This window comes from Myotis daubentonii, chromosome 18 (genome assembly GCF_963259705.1).
Source record: "Myotis daubentonii chromosome 18, mMyoDau2.1, whole genome shotgun sequence".
NCBI classification, from domain to species: domain Eukaryota; kingdom Metazoa; phylum Chordata; class Mammalia; order Chiroptera; family Vespertilionidae; genus Myotis; species Myotis daubentonii.
Window position 1 is genome coordinate 27722963 of NC_081857.1, and position 25020 is coordinate 27747982.

The window sequence follows — 25020 nt, forward strand, 5'->3', positions numbered from 1 at the left end:
CCAGGGCTGTCATTGGCATCCAACCATCGCGAGCAAAGTTGACTCAGAGTAGCAGAAGGTGAGCAAAGACGGATTGCATCAGCCACAGCCTACCTCCCCAAAACCCATCAGAACAGATTCCTGGGATGGGCCCTGATTGCAACCTAGCGAGTGAAATTATATTTGAAAAATTTAAGTTACATTTTAAAAGCAGATATGAGGTGGTTCTAAGTCCACATGTAATGGCATAAAACACTTTTTAGAAGTACTTTTGTTTTATTGAAATTTCCAGCCTGTCCTTTGGTCTTCTCCACCAAACTACAAGCTCCTCTAAGTGGGAACTGTAATCCACTCGGCACCCTAGTCCAGCACCCAGCTCAGTGCGTGGGTATTTTAGAGTAAATGTCCGTCAGTACAAAGAACCGAAGATCCAGTCTGTGAAGTGGGTGGGGGTCAGGGTGCGGGGCTGCCGAGGGACCCGGGCCTGTTTTTTTGTTAGTTTGTTTGTGTGTGTGTATGTGTGATATATATATATATATATATATATATATATATATATATATATATATTTGATTTTTTACAGAGAGGAAGGGAGAGGGATAGAGAGTTAGAAACATCAATGAGAGAGAAACATGGATCAGCTGCCTCCTGCACACTCCCTACTGGGGATGTGCCTGCAACCAAGGTGCATGCCCTTGACCGGAATCGAACCTGGGACCCTTCAGTCCGAAGGCCAATGCTGTATCCACTGAGCCAAACCGGTTAGGGCGCGGGACCTGTTTGTAACAGATCTGAAAGATTGGGGTTCTCCACTTACAAGCTGTTGAAGCAAGACTTGCTGTGGGGTGGGTGACGGTTCCCTGCAGCAGCAGGAGTTTGTCACTTTAAGGGGAAAACCAGGAAGTTCGCAGCGGGTGCGGAGGGGCGGGGAGCGATGGAGACACCAGGCCTCTCTCCGGAGAGAGTGGTCGGGAGGGCGGGCAACTGCACCGACAAACCGGGAAGTTGCAGGACTAATTATTTCGTCTGCCCAAAGCAGACTCCTCCCGACTTTCATTCCCCGCATCCCTCCGCCCTACCCCCACCCCCACCCCCACCCGAGGGAGGGAGTGGGGGCGGCTGACGGCGCGGGGTGCGGGCTGAAAGGGGCGGTGCGGCGCAGCCCCTCCCAGTTGGCTGTTGCTGTTGTTTGCACTTAGTTGCTTTATATTTCGGTGAAAACGGTGGAAAGTGCGGTGGAGCCTCGGGATTGCAGCTGACGCATCTGCCCGGTGCAGGAGGAAAGGTAGTGAGACCGCGTGTGACAGCTGAGCTCTCGGCGCCCGGCCTCCGCTCGGAGGCGCGGGGCTCCCGGGCCCTGGGAGTAGCCTTTCCCAGCCGCAAAGGAGACTAGACCGCAGACTCTGGCTTCCCCCGGAGACACCTGTTGCTGCCAGTTTTGCGTGGATGCCTTGGGCCAGGGTCTTTTCTTGACAGGTGTTGACTGCCGTGTGCTTTCTGTCTTTTGTCATCCATTCTTCAGGACAGATTGGGGGGGACCCAGCCCTGCGAAGTGCTCCCGAGACCATGACCAACAAAAGAATTGCCGTGATTGGGGCAGGTGTGAGCGGGCTCACGTCTATCAAGTGCTGCCTAGATGAAGGTTTGGAGCCCGTGTGCTTTGAAAGGACAGATGACATCGGGGGGCTCTGGAGGTTCCAGGTAAGTCTCTGGGGGTTAAGCATATGTGGGACCCTCACTGTAAGTTGGTACATGAGATATTTTATCTTGTGTCAGGGAATATGATGGCCTTGACGGTGACTTAAATCTGCGACAGTTCAGCCTGCTGACCTCTTCTTAGCAGCCATCGCCTCTATCCAGGTTCCTCTTTCCCCAGGCTGGCAGCAAAGTAGAATATAAGCATCATTTGTCTTTCCTTTACTGATGTCCGGAAAAATGGCACAGAGATCATTTTCGGTTACTGAGTTTTGCTGCTGTCCAGAAGAGGGTGTTGTGAGGGGAGAACAAAATAACAAACAGAAAAATGTAGCCCTGACCGGTTTGGCTCAGTGGACAGAGCGTTGGCCTGGGGACTGAAGGGTCCCGGGTTCGATTCCAGTCAAGGGCATGTACGTTGGTTAGGGCACATCCCCAGTAGGGGGTGTACAGGAGGCAGCTGATGAATGTTTCTTTCTCATCGATGTTTGTAACTCTCTATCCCTCTCCTTTCCTCTCTGTAAAAATCAATAAAATATATTTTTAAAAAACACACACAAAAAAACAGAAAATGTAAAGTGATGAGAAATTTTAGAGTGGTTGCTCCTAGTCCATATTAACAGGTAAGTGATGTAGATTACCTGCTTACAACTCCTCCTCCTCCTCCTCCTCCTCCTCCTCCTCCTCCTCCTCCTCCTCTCCCTCTTCTTTCTCCTCCTCCTCCTCCCTATCTCTCTTTTTTTTTTTTGAATTCTGGTTCACTTTAGATAATTCTTTCAAAATCCTAGTCCTTCCGTAGAATATAAAATCTGGCCACCTCTCTCCTTTGAACTTTACTTCACTGGAGAAATCAAATCAGTAGATCAAAGTCCTTGTCTTCAGAAGAAGGCAGAGGACACCTGCAACTGGACTTTCTTGTCTTTGCAAATATTCAGTTTTAGAGTTGAGTTGCTTTAATATGCACACCCAGCCCTGTAACTTGTTACTAAAAGTTAAGAGATCACCTACTTACACGATAGTTAAGCTTATTATATGCCAAAGAATATTGACCTCCTTTCCTGATCTCCAAAGTAGCATGCTTTGGGTTTGTTTTTAAACTCACTTTCTAAACCAGCGAATGGTTTTGGGGTATCCAAATATGTTTCCTATCTCATAAAAACTAACAGTGTTGACCAGCTATGTAAAAAGAGGTGGCTTCAGAGAGAAGGTGAAGTGATACTGGAAGCAGAGGTCAGAGTGATGCCATTGCTGGAAGGGGGCCACGAGCCAAGGAATGCAGACAGCCTCTGGAAGGTGCAAAAGTCAAGGGGAAGAGCCTATCGGCTTCCGTAGGATTGGAACCCAGCCTGCTCCTGGACTTTAGCCCAGTGAGATCCATGTCAGACGTCTGATCTTCAGAACTATTGGAGATTACACTTCAGGGGAAGTTTACACAGGAACTTGGTATTCAGTGTTGAATGCATATCCCAGGAATGAGTGGGAGCTCTTGAAAATTTTGACTCTCGTTTAAACCTTTCTAGAATGATGGAAGCTTTGAGGTCAGGGTTTAATCACATCTTGAAACCATATTCTGAAGATCATGGGAAACTGGAGGATGTGTTGCAAGGAGAAAACAGGGCTGTAAAGATAATATGGTCTCGAAGCCCAAAGAGGCCCATTATTCAGAAAATACAGTTTGAGAGCAGACTAAGGACAGGACATGCTTTGATTTGGTTGCTGTGCCTGGACCCTGACCCCCTCAGTTTTGACCATTCTCTGGTCCCTGGAACAGGTTGAGATGTTTTTAACACCATACAAGATTAGCCACCTTGGTATTCCACTTCAAGTTCCTGGAGGCAGACACAGACTGCAGACCCTAAAACCCCCCTTACCCTGCCTCATTGCACATAGCTATTTTCCCTTACCCCTGTACAATCATCCAGCTGGCAGGAGAAGGGGAGGAGGAGTTTTTTCCCCAGGACATGAAGCCCACTACTCACTCCATATTGCCAGCAATATTAAATAAATGCTGCTCGTTTGTGTGTTTTTTAAGTGGCTTCATACATTCCTTACTTGAAGAGCGGTACAGTTCTTTGCATCTGGGCTCTGTCTTTGGGGACTAACTCTATTTAACAATAGTCCTTATTTAGTTCATGAGCGGATACCCCTTAGAAAACCATGTCCCCCACGCCTCTGTCATAATTGGTTTTGGGCATGGGCTGAAAAGGTTGTTCATTAGTATGTAGTAATCACAGGACATGCTATTTTTGGTGGAATCCAGCCACAACTTAGTGTAGAGGTTAACAGCATAGTCTTGGTTCAACTCCTATATCGGCACCTACCAGCAGTGTGATGTTGGGGAAGATCAGTAAATCTCTCTGTACCTCTGTTTCTTCATCTTTAAGAAGGAGATAGTTTTTTTTTAAAAAGGAGATGATAATAATATACACTTCATAGAGTTTTTGTGGGGATTAAATACATGAATAATTGTGTCATTCTTTAATAACAATGCCAGTTGTATAGTAAGTGCTGCATGCCAGTTATTATTCAGTAGGCCTGGAGTGGGGTCCAGGTAACTGACTTTTATCTTCATAGTCGTTTAACCTTATTCTTTGTTAAAGACTTGGGATTTCTTTCTGATTATCTTCTTGGCAAAATTTCAATGCCTTATAAACTACTTCCTTGAAAATAAATAAGCTATATTTCATCATAACTATCTGAGTTACATTAAGACAGACCACATCTGTGTCTATTTATATATATGGCAGAAATATCTGTTCTTTTGTGACAGGTCCCAGGGATTTAGTATGATTATTTTTCTTCTCAAATACCATCACTTGCATTTTCTTTTCTCTATTCCATCTGCCAAACAGAAGGAGGATTCACTACTTGCCTCCTTCTTGTTATTGTTGAAGCTCTATAGTAATAACTAGAGGCCCAGTGCACAAAATTTGGGCACTCGGGGTGGGGGGTCCCTCAGCCCGTATTGTGAGAGGGCGCAGGCCAGGCCAAGGGATCTCACTGGTGCAGGATCGGAGCTGGGGAGGGACGTAGGAAGTTGGCCAGCTGGAGAGGGACCGTGGGAGGGCTCCAGGGCGTGTCTGGCCTGTCTCACTCAGTCCCAATCGGCTGGACCCCAGCAGCAAGCTAAGCTACGGGTCGGAGCATCTGCTCCCTGGTGGTCAATGCACATCATAGCGACTGGTCCACCAGTTGACTATATGCCCCCTGGTGGTCAGTGCATGTCATGGCAAGTGGTTGAGCAGCCTTAGCATATCATTAGCATATTAGGCTTTGATTGGTTGACTGGCTGACCAGACAACTGGACACAGCATATTAGGCTTTTATTATATAGGATTATCCCTCTTACCCATGGGGAATACATTTCAGGATCGCCATTGAATGCCTGAAACCACAGATAGTACCAAATCCTATATATAGTCTGTTTTTTCCTATACATACATACATACCTATGATAAAGTTTAATTTATAAATTAGGCACAGAAGAGATTAACAATAATAAGAATAAAGTAGAGAAATTAAAAAAGTTACATCAATGTGGACTCTCTTTTAAAATATCTTACCGTATTGTACTCAACTTTACACTTAAAGGAATCACTTTATGGCCTCTCTTTGGCATGTCAGAATCGCCAGCATCACTACTCTTGTACTTTGGGGCCATTATTAACTAAAATAGGGTTCCTTGTGTCCTTGAACACAAGAACTGTGATACTGCTGACAGTCAATCGGATAACCAGGATGATTTACCAGTGATTAACTTGTGGGGTGCATATACAACATGGATATGCTAGACCAGTGGTTCTCAACCTTCCTAATGCCGCGACCCTTTAATACAGTTCCTCATGTTGTGGTGACCCCCAACCATAAAATTATTTTCGTTGCTACTTCATCACTGTAATGTTGCTACTGTTATGAATCGTAATGTAAATATCAGATATGCAGGATGTATTTAGGCAACCCGTGTGAAAGGGTCATTCAACTGCCAAAGGGGTCGCGACCCACAGGTTGAGAACCGCTGTGCTAGACAAAGGGATGATTCATGCCATGGGCAGGTTGGAGAAGGACAGAATGAGATTTCATCATGCTGCTCAGAACAGCCCAAAATTTAAAACTTAGGAATTGTTTATTTCTGAAAGTTACCATTTAATATTTTCAGACAGCGAGTAACTAAAATCATAAAAAGCAGATAAGGGGAGGGGGTATTGTATATATAAATTCTCAAAATACTAATTTCAATCAATTCTTGATCTCATCACTAATGTTAAGTAAGACTGATGGTGGAAAAGTACATTCTTCTAACTCACACTTTCTCCAGCCTAAGTTCCAATTTCACCTCATTTTTGCTAACACTGAGTAATTGTCTTTTAAATTAATAAAAAATGAGGTAAAATGGGGACATATACTGGACAGAACTTAAGTTAGTACAATGATTCCTGGAGAGCAGCCTCATAAGTATATGAAAACCCTCAAAACTTACCTAGGCTTTGAAATATATAAAATAGTTAAGACTAGCCCTAACTGGTTTGGCTCAGTGGATAGAGCGTCAGCCTGTGGACTGAAGGGTCCCAGGTTCGATTCCAGTCAAGGGCATGTACCTTGGTTGGTGGTACATCCCCAGTAGAGGGTGTGCAGGAGGCAGCTGATCAATGTTTCTCTCTCATCGATGTTTCTAACTCTCTATCCCTCTCCCTTCCTCTTTGTAAAAAATCAATAAAATATATTTAAAAAAATAGTTAAGACTATTACTCAGATGGGCAGTTCTCACTTGGAATTTCAGGTCATTGCAATTAGGTGACAACTGATACTGGACATCTGCTATGGTCTCTTTGCTCAAGTGTTTAGAACCCCACTGGGATAACTAGAACTTCTGGGAACTGGCTCTATAGCTCTCTATCTCATACATTCTCTTCATGTGACCAGCTTCCTCACAGTATGGTAGTCTCAGGGTAGTTGGACTTTTTACATGACTGCGGACTTCTATGAGAACAAGCTTTCTTTTTTTTTCTTTTTCTTTTTTAAAAAAATATATTTTATTGATTTTTTACAGAGAGGAAGGGAGAGAGATAGAGAGTTAGAAACATCGATGAGAGAGAAACATCGATCAGCTGCCTCCTGCACATCTCCCACTGGGGATATGCCCGCAACCCAGGTACATGCCCTTGACCGGAATCAAACCTGGGACCTTCCAGTCCGCAGGCCGACGCTCTATCCACTGAGCCAAACCGGTTTCGGCGAGAACAAGCTTTCTAAGAGACATAGGCAGTGACTGCAAGACTACTTATGACAGTTTTGGAAGCCATTCAGTATCGTCCAACTGCATGCTGTTGGTCAAAAGCAAGTCATAAAGACAGCTCAGATTCAAGGGGAAGAGACTACACAAAGGCACAAATACTTGGAGATGTAGAGGAGTGTGTAACTTAAAAAAAAAAAAAAAGCTTTTGAAGTGTTTATTGACTGTTTATAAACCATGAAGTTAATTCTCAAGTGGCTACGAATGCTTCTTATTTACAACAGGAAAATCCTGAAGAAGGAAGAGCCAGTATTTATAAATCAGTGATCATCAATACTTCTAAGGAGATGATGTGCTTCAGTGACTATCCTATTCCAGATCATTTTCCTAACTTCATGCACAACTCCCAGGTCCTGGAGTATTTCAGGATGTATGCCAAAGAATTTGACCTTCTAAAGTATATCCGATTGAAGGTAGGGAATTTTGTGGGTACCTTTGTGTTTGAGGTTGTCTGTCAATTACATGAACAGTGTGGTTTCATTTACCAGTGCTTACCCATAAATATTGGTTTGATATCAATGTATGTATCCTATCTGGACAAAGACTGCACTCTTTGTCTTCTCCGTGCCGGAAAAATATTCACAGAAAGGTCTTTGGCTGCAGCTCCAGCAAGCCACCTGCCAGAATGTTTTCATTGCCTGCATTTTATACTATTTGATTGCAATAAAACAAGTGAGGGGGAATGTTTTTCCAGTTGTAGAGGGAAACTGACAGGTGTGGGAACTTTAAAATCCTCTAGTTCTACAACTTGTCCACTAGTTCTTAGCCCTTTTATACTTTGCTGAAGTATTTTCCAATGCATTATTTTATGTAATCGCAGCAACGCAGTGAAGTGGTTATTGGGAAGTTACTAGCAAAGCAAAAAAGTTAACTCTGGTGAAGAGGGAAGAACACTGAATTGGGCAACAAAAGCTTGAATTCTAGTCTTTGTTCTATTACTAATCATCGTGTGACCTCAGAAAAGTTCCTAAACTTCCACGTGTCTTAATTTTCTTTTCCGTAAAACAAGATGCTTGTACTAGGTCACTTAAATGGTTTCTTCCTGCTGTAAAGTCTTCCATGCCTTGCTATAGTTTTTAGCCACATTTACACATAAATATGCAACAAGCCTGAATCTTCTGCCTTTTTTTCCTTGGATGAAAATGCTGCCAGAGGAGTACATGAGTGGGAACCATCGTTGTCGGGTTCTTGGGGCACGGCTGAAATAAACATTTTCAGAAGCCTCCACGGGAGGATGAGTGGTGGTAGTAGATTGTATTGGCACAGAGTTACATTCCTCTGGCTCCAGCGTCCCTTTTCCCCAAAACCAGTCCTGGAAGAGGGGCAGCTGGAAAGAGAGTGAGCGTCCAGAGTTTCCCTTCAGTGTTGCAGCCGTGTCTGGTTCAGCATTCAGACTAGATTATAGTCCATTAGTCTGTGTGTGGAGTCCAACATGGCTGTGGGCCATGTGGGTGAAAGGTAGCTCAGTCCAACACCAGCAGGAGTCCCAAGAGGGCTAGGGCTAGCGTGTGTGTGTGTGTGTGTGTGTGTGTGTGTGTGTGTGTGTGTGTGAGAGAGAGAGAGAGACAGAGAGAGAGAGAGAGAGAGAGAGAGAGAGAGAGAGAGAGAGAGAATGCTAGAGTGAGCCAAGTGCTCACTTCTTTGTTTAGAAGTTTAAATATTTTAGGTTTTGTGCACACTTCGGTGGCCATGCTCATCCTGGCCAGTTACCTGTTTCCAGGTGTGATTGATAGGCAAGCATTTCCCACATCACTCAGACCCTACTGGGCACGTATCTAAACTGCCTCTGTCTAGTCCCTTCCCCCATCAATGAGTGGGGAACAGGTTTGGACAGTGTTGAATGTAGCTTTTTGGCATGGCCATATAAATGGCATGCCTATATCTTTTGGCCTCCCCTTTCACCTCTTTCCTGTTAAATAATAACCAAGTTATTACAACGGTATCAAAAACTCTTAGAATCTACTCTCATAACAACTTTCAAATACTGGTATACCATACAGCAATGTTAGCTATAGTTACATGTAGTATATTACATCCCTTGTACTTATTTATCTTATAACTGGAGGTTTGTACCTTTTGACCATCTTAATTCAATTCCCCTATCCTCAACTCCCTTCTACTTTCTGATCATTCTGCTAAATCATGCCTTTTTCTGTTTGACAACAATAATAAAACAGCAACATCCAGTGATAACTTCCAAAGTAAGTCATTTTCAGCCCAGTAGTACTTCTCTTCGCTTGTTTAAACACTTATTGAACATGTGTGTTACCATTCTCAGTAGAGAAGATACAAAAACAAAAATAAAGCAAAACCCAGTGATTGCATAGTCTAGTTAAAGAGATAGAAAAATGAAGAAAATTTTTTATTAGAAATGTAAGTAATAGAAACAAAAAATGTTGACCTTAAACAAAAAGTTAGCCAGATATTTTCCCAGCAAAATGGGTTCATTCAGGTACAACAAAGAGTTGCAATCTGGAACAGGCAACCATGGTGGGCCACATGCAAGTCTGCTAAAAAAGAGAGAGAGAGAGACAGAAGGAACTCTTTTATAGAGGGGAAGAAGAAATTGGGAGGGCAGTTACAAAGAGCTCTCCCTTTTATGCTTCATGATTGACATAGGGCATGACAGATCCCCTCCCCCCACTTCCCACTTCATTTTGAATGAGATTTCTATTTACTTTTTTTTTTTTTTTTTTTTTTACAAGTGTTACAAAGCGATAAATGCTATAGAGGTCTGTATATCGCAGCTCAGAGGAGGGATGTTTAACTCTTCTGGGCATCAGTCATCAGGCACCAGGGAAGTTTTCCTAGAGGAGATAATGAAAGGCTGAAGGGTGAGCAGGAATCAGTCAAATGAAAAAGGTAGAAAAAAGATGATCCAGACAGAGGCACCAGCGTGTGCAAAAGCAAGAACGATAAACAGTGCAAGGTGGCTAGAGTATAAGGTGTCATGTCCCTATTAGACATGGTCATAGTCCCTAGAAGCACATAGGAATACATTCTTAATGTTTCCTTAGGCTGGGTAGAATAACGGTTATTTGTTTGTTTGTTTGTTTGTTTGTTTAAAAACAACAAATTAATACCACTTACTACCCCATTGCACAACTTCTTCTTTTATAGTTATTTGTGAAATAGGCATTTATGGGAGCCACTGAGATGTTTTTCTACTCTGCTAAGAATGGGAGCCCTATAGCTCAGTCACAAGTTTAAAGTTAGACAATGAGAACAAGACTTGGGGTAAGAAGACATCAGAGTCTCAGGATGTTTGGGGGTCAGGGGAGGAATAGGCATTTATTACATAGACCAGTGGTTCTCAACCTTCCTCATGCCGCAACCCTTTAATACAGTTCCTCATGTTGTGGTGACACCCAACCATAAAATTATTTCCGTTGCTACTTCATAGCTGTAATGTTGCTACTGTTATGAATCGTCATGTAAATATCTGATATGCAGGATGTATTTAGGCGACCCCTGTGAAAGGGTCGTTCGATCCCCAAAGGGGTCGCGACCCACAGGTTGAGAACCGCTGACATAGAGTATCTTAGAAGCACAAGAGAAGTCTAAGCTTTATTCAAGTGTTGCATTGCCTTAGGGTAGTGATTTTCAGCCTTTTTTCATCTCCTGGCACATGTACTAATTACTAAAATTCTGCAGCACACCAAAAAAATATATTTTTTGCCAATCTGACAAAAAGTAGGTATAATTTCAATTCATTCACACCAGATGGCTATAGTTGTGTTGGCTGTTGTCATTCATTTTTTTACTTGACAGTCTCAGGGAAAAGAGGTCAGTGCCTCTGACTAAATAGTCAGGTATTGCATGTTTTAAAAATTCTCACAGCACACCACTTGAAAATCGCTGCCTTAGGGCATAATCCAAGAGACCTAGTAATCTGCACTTTTCTAGAAGCGGAGAAGAGTGCGTCATTAGCCTGCCAACTCTATTTTATTTAGCCTCTCTCATGGAAGTTTGCTCACTCTGACCACATCTCACAAAAATGTTCTTACTTGTGGAGTATGGAAATCAAATACCCCTGCATGAGCCTTCTTGTGTGATATCAGTCCTTTGTGTCACTCTGCAAGGAGAGTCAGCTCAGGAAAGATGTCCACTGCAGAGGCTGTGGTTACCGTCCCCTGTTGCTGTCACTTTCCTTTTCAGACCAGTGTGTGCAGTGTGAAAAAGCGGCCCGATTTCTCCACGTCAGGCCAATGGGAGGTGGTCACGGAATCTGAAGGGAAAAAGGAGATGAATGTCTTCGATGGAGTCATGGTTTGCACCGGCCATCATACCAATGCTCACTTACCCTTGGGAAGCTTCCCTGGTGAGTAGCCTACCAGGAAGAAAGACCCTTGACCCATACCTGTGACCTAGTCCCTGAGCAATGGGGGGGATTTCATTCTGAGTGATTCTGACCTTGGGATGAAATAAGGTTCATCCTAATTCTGTATGTCCTCCTAAAAGATGTTGGGAGGTAGAGATAATGGTGACTTGGAGACTAGGGGAAAGTTATATTTAGTTTCACAATGACTTTAGTTTTTCTAAGAATCAAAAGAAAAGAAGGTGGAGTTGATGTGTATTAGGATTCTCAGCAATCAAGGAAACAAACAGAAATACTGAGTTAATAAAGAAGAAATTAAAGCTTAAGGAAAGAATTTATTACTGCTTGGGGCCTGGATTTTTAGGCCCAAGAGCAGTCTATGTATATTCTAGAGTTCATAAAAATATATAGTCCAATTGAAATGGGAGTAGGTATTTAAAGAGGATGAGAAGACAAAAGAGAATGGAGGTTTTCTGCAGCCATTTGTATATCTGAGTCCACCAGTCCAAAGTACAAACATCCTGATTGAAGCAGACTATTTATGATACAGAAGTCACAAGGTTCTGCCCCGAGGCGATGGGGGGAAATAGGCAAAAATATTCAGAAAGGCAAGTGTGCATCTGAGTGAGGGGAGAACATGTGGAGAGTATATGTTTTAAACTCTACACACTGGAAAAAAAAAAAAGATTTGTCAAATGATATCAGATAAACTATCACCTGATAATTATTTTCCCTTATCTTGCAGGAATTGAGAAGTTCAAAGGACAGTACTTCCATAGTCGAGATTATAAGAATCCAGAGAGTTTCACTGGAAAGAGAGTCATTGTAATTGGCATTGGGAATTCTGGAGGCGATCTGGCCGTGGAGATTAGCCACACAGCCAAGCAGGTTTGAATCAGCAAATTATTTACTTTGCTTCTCCAAGAAAGCTGCAGGGGGACTCAACAGAGAGTATGGATACCTGTACATAGCTCATCAGTGCCGATGGCAAGTGGAGGGCTTGGTTTCATTGCCTCGGTTGGCAACATTATGATTGATGATATGATGGGAGCCAAGGTTGCCAGTTAGATTCCCATCATTCGATTGGCCTCACACTAAGGAATTAGTTCATGACCACGACTGTGGTCATAATCCCAGTCAGCTGTCTCTTCAGAGTGTGCCTCTGGCGTTGAAGAAGACCAGCCAATTGATGGGAGAGCTTGCCAGAATGCAGCACCCAGAAGTGTGGATCTTCCGTTGGCCAGCAGAAGTGCCGTGCTCTTATGTGAAGGAAAGCACACTGGGTCATTGAAAGCTCTTCACTCATAGGATGGTGGGGGAATTTTCCACTTTACTCCCCAACTGGAAGAAAGAAGCACTCTAATCTTTCAAAAGACAACATGCTTTTCAGTATGAAAGCGTCCACACCGTGGCACCTTGCCCCAGCCTTTGCATACCATTAGGCAACACGGAATGATATTTTCTCTAAAGCAATTTCTGTGTCCTTGAGGCTTTTTTTAATTTGTATGTTTGTTTGTTTTCATCATAGATTTCCTTGAGGTTTTCTTGTTTGTTTTCATCAGATTTTGAACTGGAAAGAAAGTGTCATCATTATAAATTCCTAGAAAAAGACATGTCACTTTTATATTTTGTTATTCATGTCTTTACTGAATCATAACTGTCAATAATAGTGAAATATCTGGTTGTTCTTCAGTACTTTTAATTAAGGTGTGCTTCCCCACAAATATGTTTAAAAATTTTTTTAATATAGATTTTTTATTGATTTCAGAGAGGAAGGGAGAGGGAGAGAGAGAGAGAGAAACATCGAACAGCTGTCTCCCGCATGCCCCGAGCCTGCAACCTGGACATATGCCCTAATTGGAATTGAACCGGTGGTCTCTTGGTTCATGGATCAATGCTCAAGCCCAGCTGGGCTTAAATTATTATTATTTTTTTAAAATATATTTTATTGATTTTTTACAGAGAGGAAGGGAGAGAGATAGTTAGAAACATCAATGAGAGAGAAACATCGATCAGCTGCCTCCTGCACATCTCCTACTGGGGATGTGCCCGCAACCCAGGTACATGCCCCCGACCGGAATCGAACCTGGGACCCTTCAGTCCGCAGGCCGACGCTCTATCCACTGAGCCAAACCGGTTCCGGCATAAATTATTTTTTAAATAGAAGTTTAATGCCACAACTCTGTTACATGACCTATGCTCAGAAACGCCATTCTCAGTCCTGTCTCCATTTATCACCACAAAAATGATTTCAGATGCTCCATGAATTAATTCAACAGCGTCTATCAGGAAATAGCTATATAAACAAGGAAGGGTGAACATGTGTGTGGGTGTTATGATAAAAAGAATGTACAAGGTATGTGGTGGGGACCCAAGGCACATGAGCCTTCTTTAACATCATTGACTTGTCAAATGGTCAGTTATAAGGGAGCTAGGCCTTACACGCAACAAGGAATTGTAGATTGCCAAGGAACAAAGCATCCCACCTGGATGGAAATGAGGTAGTTGTGTCTGAGAGAGCCTGGGAAAACACACAGCAAAACGATGTCTGCCTAGCAGGGACAGCACTGTCACACCACGAAAGCAAGTTGAAGGAACTCAATTGCTGGATATGACTCTTTGCTTTGCATATTAAATTGTACTTGAGAAAACACATCTGGGAGAACCAAGATGGCGGCATAGGTTAACGCCGGAGTTTGCTGCTTTGAACAACTACTTCAAAAGTGAAACTAAAACACGGAACGGACATCACCCAGAACCACAGGAACGCTGGCTGAGTGAAGTCCTACAACTAGGAGGAAAGAGAAACGCATACGGACACTCAGAGGAGGCGCAGTGCTGAAGTCAAATTCTGAGGTGCGGAGTGTGCGGAGCGGGCTGGCGGCGGAGGGCGCGGTTGGCGTTTTCAATCGGGAGGGAGTCGCAGACTCTGAGCTCCAGATCCGGGCGAGTCTTTAGGGACCCAGACTCAAACGGGAGAAGCGGGACTGTCTGGCTTCGGTCAGAGCGAGTGCAGCTTTCTCTCCGAGCTTTGCAGCGGGTGCTGGGACTCAGAGAGGCAGAGCCCCTGGGGACAGGACTGAGAGCCGCCATAACTGCTCTCTCTGGCCCACCCTGTTGATCCTGTGCGACCCGCCCTGCCCACGCCCTGCACAGAGGCATTTGCCGGATACCCTCAGGCAAAGGCTAGATTAGCACCTCCCTAGAGGACAGAAGTTCTCTCACTGCTGACACAGCTGATTCTCATAGCCACTTGGCCTGGAGGTCAAACCCTCCCTGGAATTTGCTACAACAATCAAGATTTATCTATAAGACTTCGAACAAAGACCACTACGGGGTGCACCAAGGAAGCATAACAAAATGCGGAGACAAAGAAATAGGACAAAATTGTCAATGGAAGAAATAGAGTTCAGAACCACACTTTTAAGGTCTCTCAAGAACTGTTTAGAAGCTGCCGATAAACTTAATGAGATCTACACGAAAACTAATAAGACCCTCGATCTTATATTGGGGAAACAACTAGAAATTAAGCACACACGGACTGAAATAACGAATATTATACAGACACCCGACAGCAGACCAGAGGAGCGCAAGAATCAAGTCAATGATTTGAAATGCGAGGAAGCAAAAAACATCCAACCGGAAAAGCAAAATGAAAAAAGAATCCAAAAATGCGAGGATAGTGTAAGGAGCCTCTGGGACAGCTTCAAGCGTACCAACATCAGAATTATAGGGGTGCCAGAAGATGAGAGAGAGCAAGATATTGAAAACCTATTTGAAGAAATAATGACAGAAAACTTCCCCCACCTGGTGAAAGAAATAGACTTACAGGTCCAGGAAGCGCAGAGAACCCCAAACAAAAGGAATCCAAAGAGGACCACACCAAGACACATCATCATTAAAATGCCAAGAGCAAAAGATAAAGAGAGAATCTTAAAAACAGCAAGAGAAAGAAACTCAGTTACCTACAAGGGAATACCCATACGACTGTCAGCTGATTTCTCAACAGAAACTTTACAGGCCAGAAGGGAGTGGCAAGAAATATTCAAAGTGATGAATACCAAGAACCTACAACCAAGATTACTTTATCCAGCAAAGCTATCATTCAGAATTGAAGGTCAGATAAAGAGCTTCACAGATAAGGAAAAGCTAAAGGAGTTCATCACCACCAAACCAGGATTATATGAAATGCTGAAAAGTATCCTTTAAGAAGAGGAAGAGGAAGAAAAAGGTAAAGATACAAATTATGAACAACAAATATGCATCTATCAACAAGTGAATCTAAGAATCAAGTGAATAAATAATCTGATGAAAAGAATGAACTGTTGATTATAATAGAATCAGGGACATAGAAAGGGAATGGACTGACTATTCTTGGGGGGGAAAGGGGTGTGGGAGATGTGGGAAGAGACTGGACAAAAATCGTGCACCTATGGATGAGGACAGTGGGTGGGGAGTGAGGGCGGAGGGTGGGGCGGGAACTGGGAGGAGGGGAGTTATGGGGGGGAAAAAAAGGGAACAAATGTAATAATCTGAACAATAAAGATTTAATTTAAAAAAAAAAAAAATTGTACTTATGAGAGGTGGTTTGTAAATCAAACATCCTATATAATCCTATATAGTAAAAGTCTAATATGCAAATTGACCGTACAGCGGGAACGACCGGTGGAATGACCAGTCACTATGACGCACACTGACCACCAGGGGGCAGATGCTCAACGCAGGGGCTGCCCCCAGCCCGCAGGTCCCAGGCTGGCCAAGGCAGGTGCCAGCGGGGGCCCCACCCCCTCCCCGATTGCCCTGCAAGTCGCCCCACAAATCGGCCCTGATTGCCAGCCAGGCCTAGGGATCCTACCCATGCATGAATTTTGTGCACTGGGCCTCTACTTTTAAATAAAACTATAAATGTCAGAGTATCAAGGACATTTTATTATAAGAATTCTTGTGCTATAATGCTTTTGTGAAGAGAAAACATTCCTTTCTTTTTTTCCTAATCTACTTTTTATAAAATATGTTTCTATTGATTTTAGAGAGAGAAAGGGAGAGGGAGAGAAAGATAGGAACTTCAATGATAACAGAATCATCCATCAGCTGCCTCCTGCATGCCCCCTACTGGTTAGGGCTTGATCTGGATCTTAAAAATGAATAGGTTTTGGAGCATTAAGAGGATAGGGGCTTTTCAAGGAGGCGTGATGACATTAAACGGAAATGCAGTGGGGATTAAGAGCAAGACATATTCTTGGTCAGTGAATACATCAATTTAATTGTAAGCTTAGTACCTGAGAAGGAAAATAGCAGGACATAAAAAAAAGATTGTGCAGGCGCTAAAAACCCAGACTAATGAGTTTAAAGTTACTCTTGAGGAAAACAGGGTACTTTTAAAGGATTATGAACCAAAGAATGGTAAAAGCAAATAATTTTTTTCCTATGCCCCAGGTTTTCCTCAGCACCAGGAGAGGGGCTTGGATCCTGAATCGTGTAGCAGACCAAGGATATCCTTTTGATGTGTTGTTCAACTCTCGACTTAAACATTTTTTGTCGAAGATTTGTGGTCAATCATTAGCAAACACATATTTGGAAAAAAGGATGAACCAAAGGTTTAACCACAAAATGTATGGCCTAAAGCCTAAACACAGGTATGTTCTCAGGATGGGATCAAACTCACAACCTGTGTCTGTGCCCTGACCAGGAATCAAACCTGCCACCTTGTGGTATATGGGATGACACTCCAACCAACTGAGCCACACCAGCCAGAGAGGTACTAGTTCTTTTTACGTGATGTCCAACAACAACAAAATGGTGGTAGAGGGCAGTGCATGAATCATTCATTCATTCATTCATTCATCCAACAAACATTGAGCACCTCTTACAAGCCAAACATTATACTGGGCCTGAGCTTACAGATATTAGAGATCTAATAGTAATACTAATACCAATAGTAACACCTTACCTTTTTGAGGACTTAATATGACAAGCACAGTACTAAATGAGTTATATGCATTATCTCACAACAGTCCTATAGATTGGCGTTTTCCCTCCATTTTACAAACATTGATACTGAGAGAAACTACCCCAAGAGCACACAAGAAATAAGTGGCAGATTCAAGAAGTGGATTTTACCTTAAATACTCTAATGGTTAGACAGACAATAGGATAAGGTGGAGAAATGCATGGCATGCTATGAGGGCATCAAGGATAGGAATCCTCACACAGCCAAGGAAGAAGACTGAAAGCATTTTTAGATGCTGATTTTAAATCCAACTTTTTTTCCCCTCCAACTTTTTATTTTTCAAATGTTCAGATTTACTTCATACAAAATAGTAAGGATAATGAGCACCACTGCCTTTTACTTAGATTCACTATATTTGCTTTCTCTCTCCCACCCTCTCTCTAAAGATAGATCCATGCATGTATATCATACATACTACATACATACATATTTTTTTCTGAACCATTTAAATAGTAAGTTGCAATCATTAAGACACTTTACCCTAAATTATTCAGCATACGTTGCCTGAGAAAAAGGGCATTCTCCTATATAAACATGAGACAATTATCACACTTGGAAAATTTAATATTGATAAAATATCACTATCTAATATATTCAAATTTAACAAGTTGCCCCAATAATATATATTTATAGCTTTTCTAAAATCTAAAATCCTATCAGGTATTGCATTTAGCTGTCCTATCTCTTTAATTTCTCTTAATTTGAAATAATTCTCCTTTTTTAAAAAGATCCAAGCCAATTGTTTTGCAGAAAGTCAAGAAACCATACATGCACTCTCCAAATAAAACCATTCTTCCTTCACTTCTCTAACATCTTTCCTTTCAGTGCCATCCAGGGTACAACTTCTGCTCTGAGATCCTGATCTGTGCCAGAATCCATTAGACCTTTCCCAAATTCCATGGATAGACCAAGATGGAGGCCCTTGGCATCTTGTTTAACCGCCTCCATCAAAACGGAATTTTACTTCCATGTTACTGATTTCTCTCTCCCTCCCTGCCCCCATGATCACTCTTCTTTCTTTATTTTTGGTCTTCATCACTACTCACAGAGCTCTGAGTCAGCATCCAACAGTTAATGATGACCTGCCAAATCGTATCATTTCTGGCTTGGTGAAGGTGAAAGGAAATGTCAAGGAATTCACGGAGACGGCTGCCATATTTGAAGACGGCTCCAGGGAGGATGACATTGATGCTGTGATCTTTGCCACAGGCTATAGCTTCGCTTTTCCTTTCCTTGAAGATTCTGTCAGGGTAGTAAGAAACAAGATATCCCTGTATAAAAAAGTCTTCCCTCCTAGCCTGGAAAAGCCAACTCTTGCCATCATAGGCTTGATCCAGCCCTTGGGTGCCATTATGCCCATTGCAGAGCTCCAAGGACGCTGGGCCACTCAAGTCTTTAAAGGTAAGTAACCATGCAACTTGACTACTTAGTAATTACTTGTAGTATGTTTAATTCTATTTATGTTCTTGCTTTTATTTTTTTAGTTAAAATTTTCAATGTTGTCATAATTGCAGGGATCCCCCTTTTCACCACCCCTCCCTCACCTCCACCGCCCCCCTCCCCACCCCGCCTTCCCTCTCTCCCTCCCTCCTTCCCACTCTCTCTGAAAAGCAATGGAAAAAAATATCCTCAGGTGAGGATTAAAGAAAAAAAATAATAGTAAACTGATAACTTAAAATAAGAAGAGGAAGATAAAAAATGTGGTAAAAATATAATACGTATCCGAACGAGTAAACACTGCAAGAGCAGTATCAATGAACTAAGAAAGGATTGTACCACAGGACAGTGTATATGTTAATAGAAGTTTTTCTTTATTTTTGATTTTTTGCTTTTGACAAACTGGCTGCCTCTCCAAGGCAAGAAATATACCTCCTTCCCCATGTTTCTAGTTAATAGAAGTAAAAGTTATGGTTGTACTATAAGAAGCAATTTGGAAATCAACTCTCAAAATATGTTTCACAAGCATCATAAGGGACCTCTGCTTAATCTCAAATGAAGCATTTCAGTGTTCCCTCATCGACTTACGGGTATAAGTAATAATTCCCAAATGAGAAAGCACATGGCAAAATACAGGAGTCTATTTCTTGAGTGTTGAATTTCTGAGTCTCACATTTTAAGAGGGACACCAGGAGAATAACTGGCGTGTGCCCAGAGGAGGGCAACCGACATGGCAGAGCATGTGAAACCTGTGATGTGGGGAACTGGTGCCCTGCTGATGATGATAAGATTTGAATTAGTTATGACAGTTGTTTTCAAATATTTGAAGGCCTGTCATATAAGATTAGACTCCGTGGCTTCAAAAGGCAGAGCTAAGTCCAACGGTGCAAGTTGCATGGAAGTAGATTTGGGGATCAATAAAAAGAGTATGTTCCAGCAACTAGAGCAGCCACGCAATTAAATCATCTCCTCAGAAGGTAATGAGATCCCTGTCAGCAAAGTATCTTAAGCAAGTATCTTCCAAAGACAAAGTAGAATAGAGAACGCTACTGCTGTTAATTTATATTATTATATTATGGTGGTGCTAGGATAAAGTGATCAAGTGAAGGTTTAACCTCCTTGAATACAGAAAACTATCCTGTATTTCTTTGAATTCTCCATAACACAGTAATTGTTAATAGGATTATTGTTCCTACTGAGGTAACTTTACACTTACATCTTTGTGTTTTCTCTTTAGGGCTAAAGACATTGCCCTCACAAAGTGAAATGATAGCAGAAATAACTAAGGAACAAGAGGAAATGGCAAAAAGGTGAGAAATTCTCCCAGGGAAATATGAGCTTAATTTTTCCATTTAATAAGAACAATATTGTACTATATTTATCTTCATTGTGTTTGTTAGTTGAAGGATTTCGATTGTATTGCGAAGGAAAAGGAAATAATAGTTTGTGACAACAGAATGAAGAAATAGTACCAAGTGGTTTAGATATGGATGGGAAAGAAGAGACAAGCTTAAGAAAAGTGTTTTAAATCCTATATGTAGGGCCTAAAAGAAATTGTCAAGTAGGAAAAAACCCTTGAAGAGAAAATGGTTTTTATAACTATTATTTGAAATGCTAAGTAGAGCCGCCAGAGAAAGGAAGAGTGAGAATGAATTGAGTGATAGATATGGTTGAATTCCAAATCCACTGGTAGGCTTACAAAACTGCAGAGGCCGCTATTCTCACTGGCTCCTGGTGTGAATAGTCTGTGTGATTTGGAAAGGCGGTAGCATCAGCCAGCTGCTTAGTGCTTGGGTGGCCTAATAACAGCATTCTGACTTTCAGAACTGAGCTTATTCACTGGTCAATTTTATTTGGACACAGTGGAAGTTGATGGTTAAGTTCCTAAAATTTTGTGCTCAAGTCAGAGGAACAATCATCCAAGCCTAAAGACGTAGTTTTTCTTGAATTGGTTATACTAGCGTACCTCTTCCCTACCTCGGAGGAGAAAGAGTTTTTATTTAACCCTGATACCCTTTCCAGGTCTTCTAGTTTCCTCTTTCCTCTCACTGCCAAATGTCTGCAATAAATATTCTGCATTATATGCTCTAAATTCTCACCCTTTCCTCCTCCGAAGGTCCCTGCATTGTAACTCCTTGCTACTGCTCCCTTCAAAGTCATCCATGCCCAACTTCATTTTCCTTCCTGAGTTTGACACTTTTAAACATCTCATCCTTCTTGGAGTGCCTGCTTTGCTTGTTCTTCTGGTACTAAAATATCTTATTTCAACTTTTCTGTTCCCCTTACTTTGACTTATTTTTGTCTGGCCACCTGACTGAGCAGTCCCTAAGGATATAATTTTCCCTTTAGTGAGGGCCCGTTATGTACATGCACTAAATGGTTTATGAGTGTATCTATCCCTCATAACAACCCTACAAGGCAGGTACTAGTGAATCTCTTTGTGAAAGATGCATGAATACTACAGCTTGCAACCCAGTAGAAGATAAATGTATGTCTATAATTACTTGAGCCAACATAATATCCATAAGGGACAGCCCCCAAATTCTGTCCTGTCTTCTCTTCTCTTCTAAACTGTAGAATCTGTCAGTTCCTGTGGAATTGCATTCACCAGTCCTACTTCAAATTTATTTTCTATTTTTTCCCCCCTGTCCTTGTTTTGGATTCTCTTAATAAGCCCATCTAATTTCAATTCATTTGACTTGGCTTTTTCTCTTACTTCCTTTCTGTCCCACTGCTCTTTGTTTTATTTTTATTCTAGAAAATAAAATAAAATAAAATAAAATAAAAAGAAAGGGACCAGTTAGCTCTCTAAATCTCAATCCTTCCACACAGGTATCATCATTACCACATTTTCCCTCTAAAAATCCCCTTTAGCTTTTCCAATCTGCACGTGGTGTAATCATCCCACCTGGCTCTCTTTGGAGCGTTACTTCCTCTTGTGGAATAAGTCATCCGCCCGCCTCCTTTCAAGATTCTGAATTAACGTTGGCCATCCGAAGTTGTGCTCTGTGGACCCCATTACCACTGCCCTCGTGAAACAGTTGAGAGTCCACAACTTCAGAACTTTTATGATGGGTTCTCTCTTTCTGATAAAATCAGAGTCCTCTGTATCTGGAACTGCTATACTTGCCTCTCTCTATCCATCCCTGCTTTCCACAACATTCCTCCCCTGCTGTAGGGTAGTGCCTACAGATATTTGGTACTTACATCCTACTCTCATTCCTGCTTACTTCCTTCACTCTGCTGTCCCCCTGACTTGTAATACTTTCCTCTTTGTTGTCAGCTTGTTTGTATCTTCCACATCCTTCGAGGACTTATTATGGTCCTATTTTAACTACCCTCTTCTACATTTTTATTTAGCAGTGTAAGATCACATGATTTTCCAAAAGTCTTATATTCTATGTTTCATGTGTGTCTATCTTATATTCTTGTCCTTCAGAATAGAGACAATATCTTATCTTTCTTCTCTATTTTCCATATAACTCCTAGTATACAGGATACTAATAACAGATACTTAGAAAGCACTGATGAATTGACTGACTGATTGGTTGATTGACGAAATTGTTGATAGGCCATGGCTTTTGTCTTCTCTGCTTCAGGTATGTGGAGAGTCAGCGCCATACCATTCAGGTAGACTATGTGGACACCATGGAGGAGCTTGCTGATCTGGTGGGTGTTAGGCCCAATCTGCTGTCTCTCACTTTCACCGACCCCATCCTGGCATGGCAGTTATTATGGGGACCCTGTACTCCAATCCAGTATCGTCTACAGGGTCCCGGAAAGTGGAGTGGAGCTCGAAAAGCCATCCTCACCACAGAAGATCGCATCAGGAAGCCTATGATGACAAGAGTAGTTGAAAGCAGCGATTCCATGACTTCAACAATGACAATGGCCAGGTTTATGCTAGCCATTGTTATCTTTGCTATCATGATAACCTATTTTTAGCTGTCCCATTGGGGAGCTGGATCTAGAGATGCCTTCAGAATCTGACAAGATTGAACAACTCTTGAGTTTCACCTTGCCCAGAAATCTTTTCTTTCTCTTTCCAAAGCATTAATCCTCCTTCCTCTTTCCCCTACAAGGAAATTCCAGCTTTTCATTCATATTGCCTTATCTCCCTTCTTTTTATGACCCATCATATTTTCCTGCCAGCCATCCCTAGTCTGTGAGCTCTGATACTCTGTTAGTCATCTTTTTATGTCCTTAGCAGAATTATTACATGATGGGTGCTTAATAAATGTTTGTTGTTATCAAATATTATGGTGGGGAGCAGAAGTCAATATCTGTATAAGAAATGGGTGACTCCATGTAACTCAGCTTCTGATAGGACTTCGTTTTCTATCAGAAGCTCAATCTTTTGTTTGTTTTTAATATTGTAATTAAATGTGTTTCCTGGGGATAAAAAGAAATAACGGTCTTGTAACAGTTGTATATACCTAAGATATATACACACTTAAACATTCTGTCTCATTAGCTATTCACTAGTGTATCTGATATCTGGTCTTTTTGACTCTTTTTCCCTCAGCAAAAGGTCTTTATTATCTCAATGAAGAAACTACCTTAAACTTTCTAGGCTCATGGGTCATTCCAATCATCTAGCATTTGTCAGAAAGTTCAACTTTGTTGGAAAACTTGAGATTTTAAATTAGCTGTCCTATCTTTTCTGATCTTAGTTCTCATATTAGAATCCAACAAGACTTTACCTTGGGAAACATGATAAGTAACTGCCTACTGTTGTAGTGTGGCCTAACAAATGTTATTTGGTTTGTCTCCCATCACTCCTGTGTTTTCTCTTCCAACCCTTCTCACACATAAATAATAAGTATTTGAAAATGTCATTTCTACATTAAATTAGAATTGATATTAATTAAATATAGGGGCATTCAGAGGAAAGGGTGGTGTGGAGGTAGTAAAGAGTAAAGGTGATCAAATATATGATGATGGGAGAAATTTGACTTTGGCTGGTGGGCACCGATGATATAGCATAGAATTGTACACTTGAAACCTATATAATTTTATTAACCAATGTGACCCCAATAAATTTAATTAAAAAGATGCCTGGCAAGTGTGGATCAATGGTTGAGCGTTGACCCATGAACCAGGAGGTCACCATTCAATTCCCAGTCAAGGCGCATGCCTGGGTTTTGGGCTCAATCTCCAGTAGGGGGCGTGCAGGAGGCAGCCGATCAACTATTCTCTCTCATCATTGATGTTTCTCTCTCTTCCTCCTCCTTTCTCTCTCTGAAAAAAAATTTAATTAAAAAGAAGAACTAAATATAAAGTCATTCTGCTTATAACAGTTCTCCTTGTATCATATAGTGTAGTTCTGAAAAACAGCAAATGAAATGAAAAGCAAGGACTCCAGCTCTGACCAGTGCCATTGTTGATTCTGTTTTCTAATCTGTAGAAGTTATGCTGTGTGTTTGTCTCACAGAGAAGTTAATTAAGTGTTAGCTGTTAGGCACACTTAGTTTCATGAATTAAGGTACTGTGTATACTAGCCAGATGTATGTTCATAAGTAGCTGTTGTGCAATACATTTTGGGATCAATGCCTATTACTCAGCACATGATAAATTTGAAAAACTGAAGGAACAACATTAGAAATTATTATCTTTCCCAATATAAATACACATAAGAGAACCAAAAAGTGAGAATCACAACTTCTTGCTAAGCATATAATTATTTGGACAATTTCCTGCCCTTTGGCCTAATTTACCTATGAAAATGCCTTTTGGGGAACACTTGTGCACTGCTGGTGGGAATGCAGACTGGTGCAGCCACTATGGAAGACAGTATGGAGTTTCCTTAAAAAACTGAAAATGGAACTCCCATTTGACCCTGTGATCCCACTTCTAGGAATATATCCCAAGAAACCAGAAACACCAATCAGAAAGGATATATGCACCCCTATGTTTATAGCAGCACAATTCACCATAGCTAAGATCTGGAAACAGCCTAAGTGCCCATCAGTAGATGAATGGATTAGAAAACTGTGGTACATCTACACGATGGAATACTATGCTGCTGTAAAAAGGAAGGAACTCTTACCATTTGCAACGGCATGGATGGAACTAGAGAGCATTATGCTAAGTGAAATAAGCCAGTCAATAAAGGAAAAATACCACATGATCTCACTCATTCATGGACAATAGAGACCATTATAAACTTTTGAACAATAATAGATACAGAGGCAGAGCTGCCTCAAACAGATTGTCAAACTGCAGCGGGAAGGCCGGGGAGGGTTGGGGGGCAGGAGGTAGGGGGGTAAGAGATCAACTAAAGGACTTGTA

General features: G+C 41.7%; 1 protein-coding gene across 1 annotated transcript; it reads left to right on the forward strand.

The window, feature by feature from the left end:
* Positions 1 to 928: 928 nt before the first annotated feature.
* LOC132220958 (flavin-containing monooxygenase 5) lies at positions 929 to 23784 on the forward strand. Its single transcript, XM_059674739.1, has 9 exons — positions 929 to 1264; positions 1502 to 1680; positions 7189 to 7377; positions 11123 to 11285; positions 12028 to 12170; positions 16719 to 16918; positions 18341 to 18693; positions 19967 to 20039; positions 22329 to 23784. The coding sequence occupies exons 2-9, from the start codon at positions 1546 to 1548 to the stop codon at positions 22672 to 22674; spliced, it is 1602 nt and encodes a 533-aa protein (XP_059530722.1). The 5' UTR covers positions 929 to 1264; positions 1502 to 1545; the 3' UTR covers positions 22675 to 23784.
* The last annotated feature ends 1236 nt before the right edge of the window (positions 23785 to 25020 follow it).

Bases quoted from the DNA above. Each gene is read 5' to 3' on its own strand.
- LOC132220958 (XM_059674739.1), top strand. From the start codon at position 1,546: ATGACCAACAAAAGAATTGCCGTGATTGGGGCAGGTGTGAGCGGGCTC. The intron at 1,681-7,188 runs GTAAGTCTCTGG...TATTTACAACAG, and splicing joins GGGGGCTCTGGAGGTTCCAG to GAAAATCCTGAAGAAGGAAG. The intron at 18,694-19,966 runs GTAAGTAACCAT...TTTTCTCTTTAG, and splicing joins GGCCACTCAAGTCTTTAAAG to GGCTAAAGACATTGCCCTCA.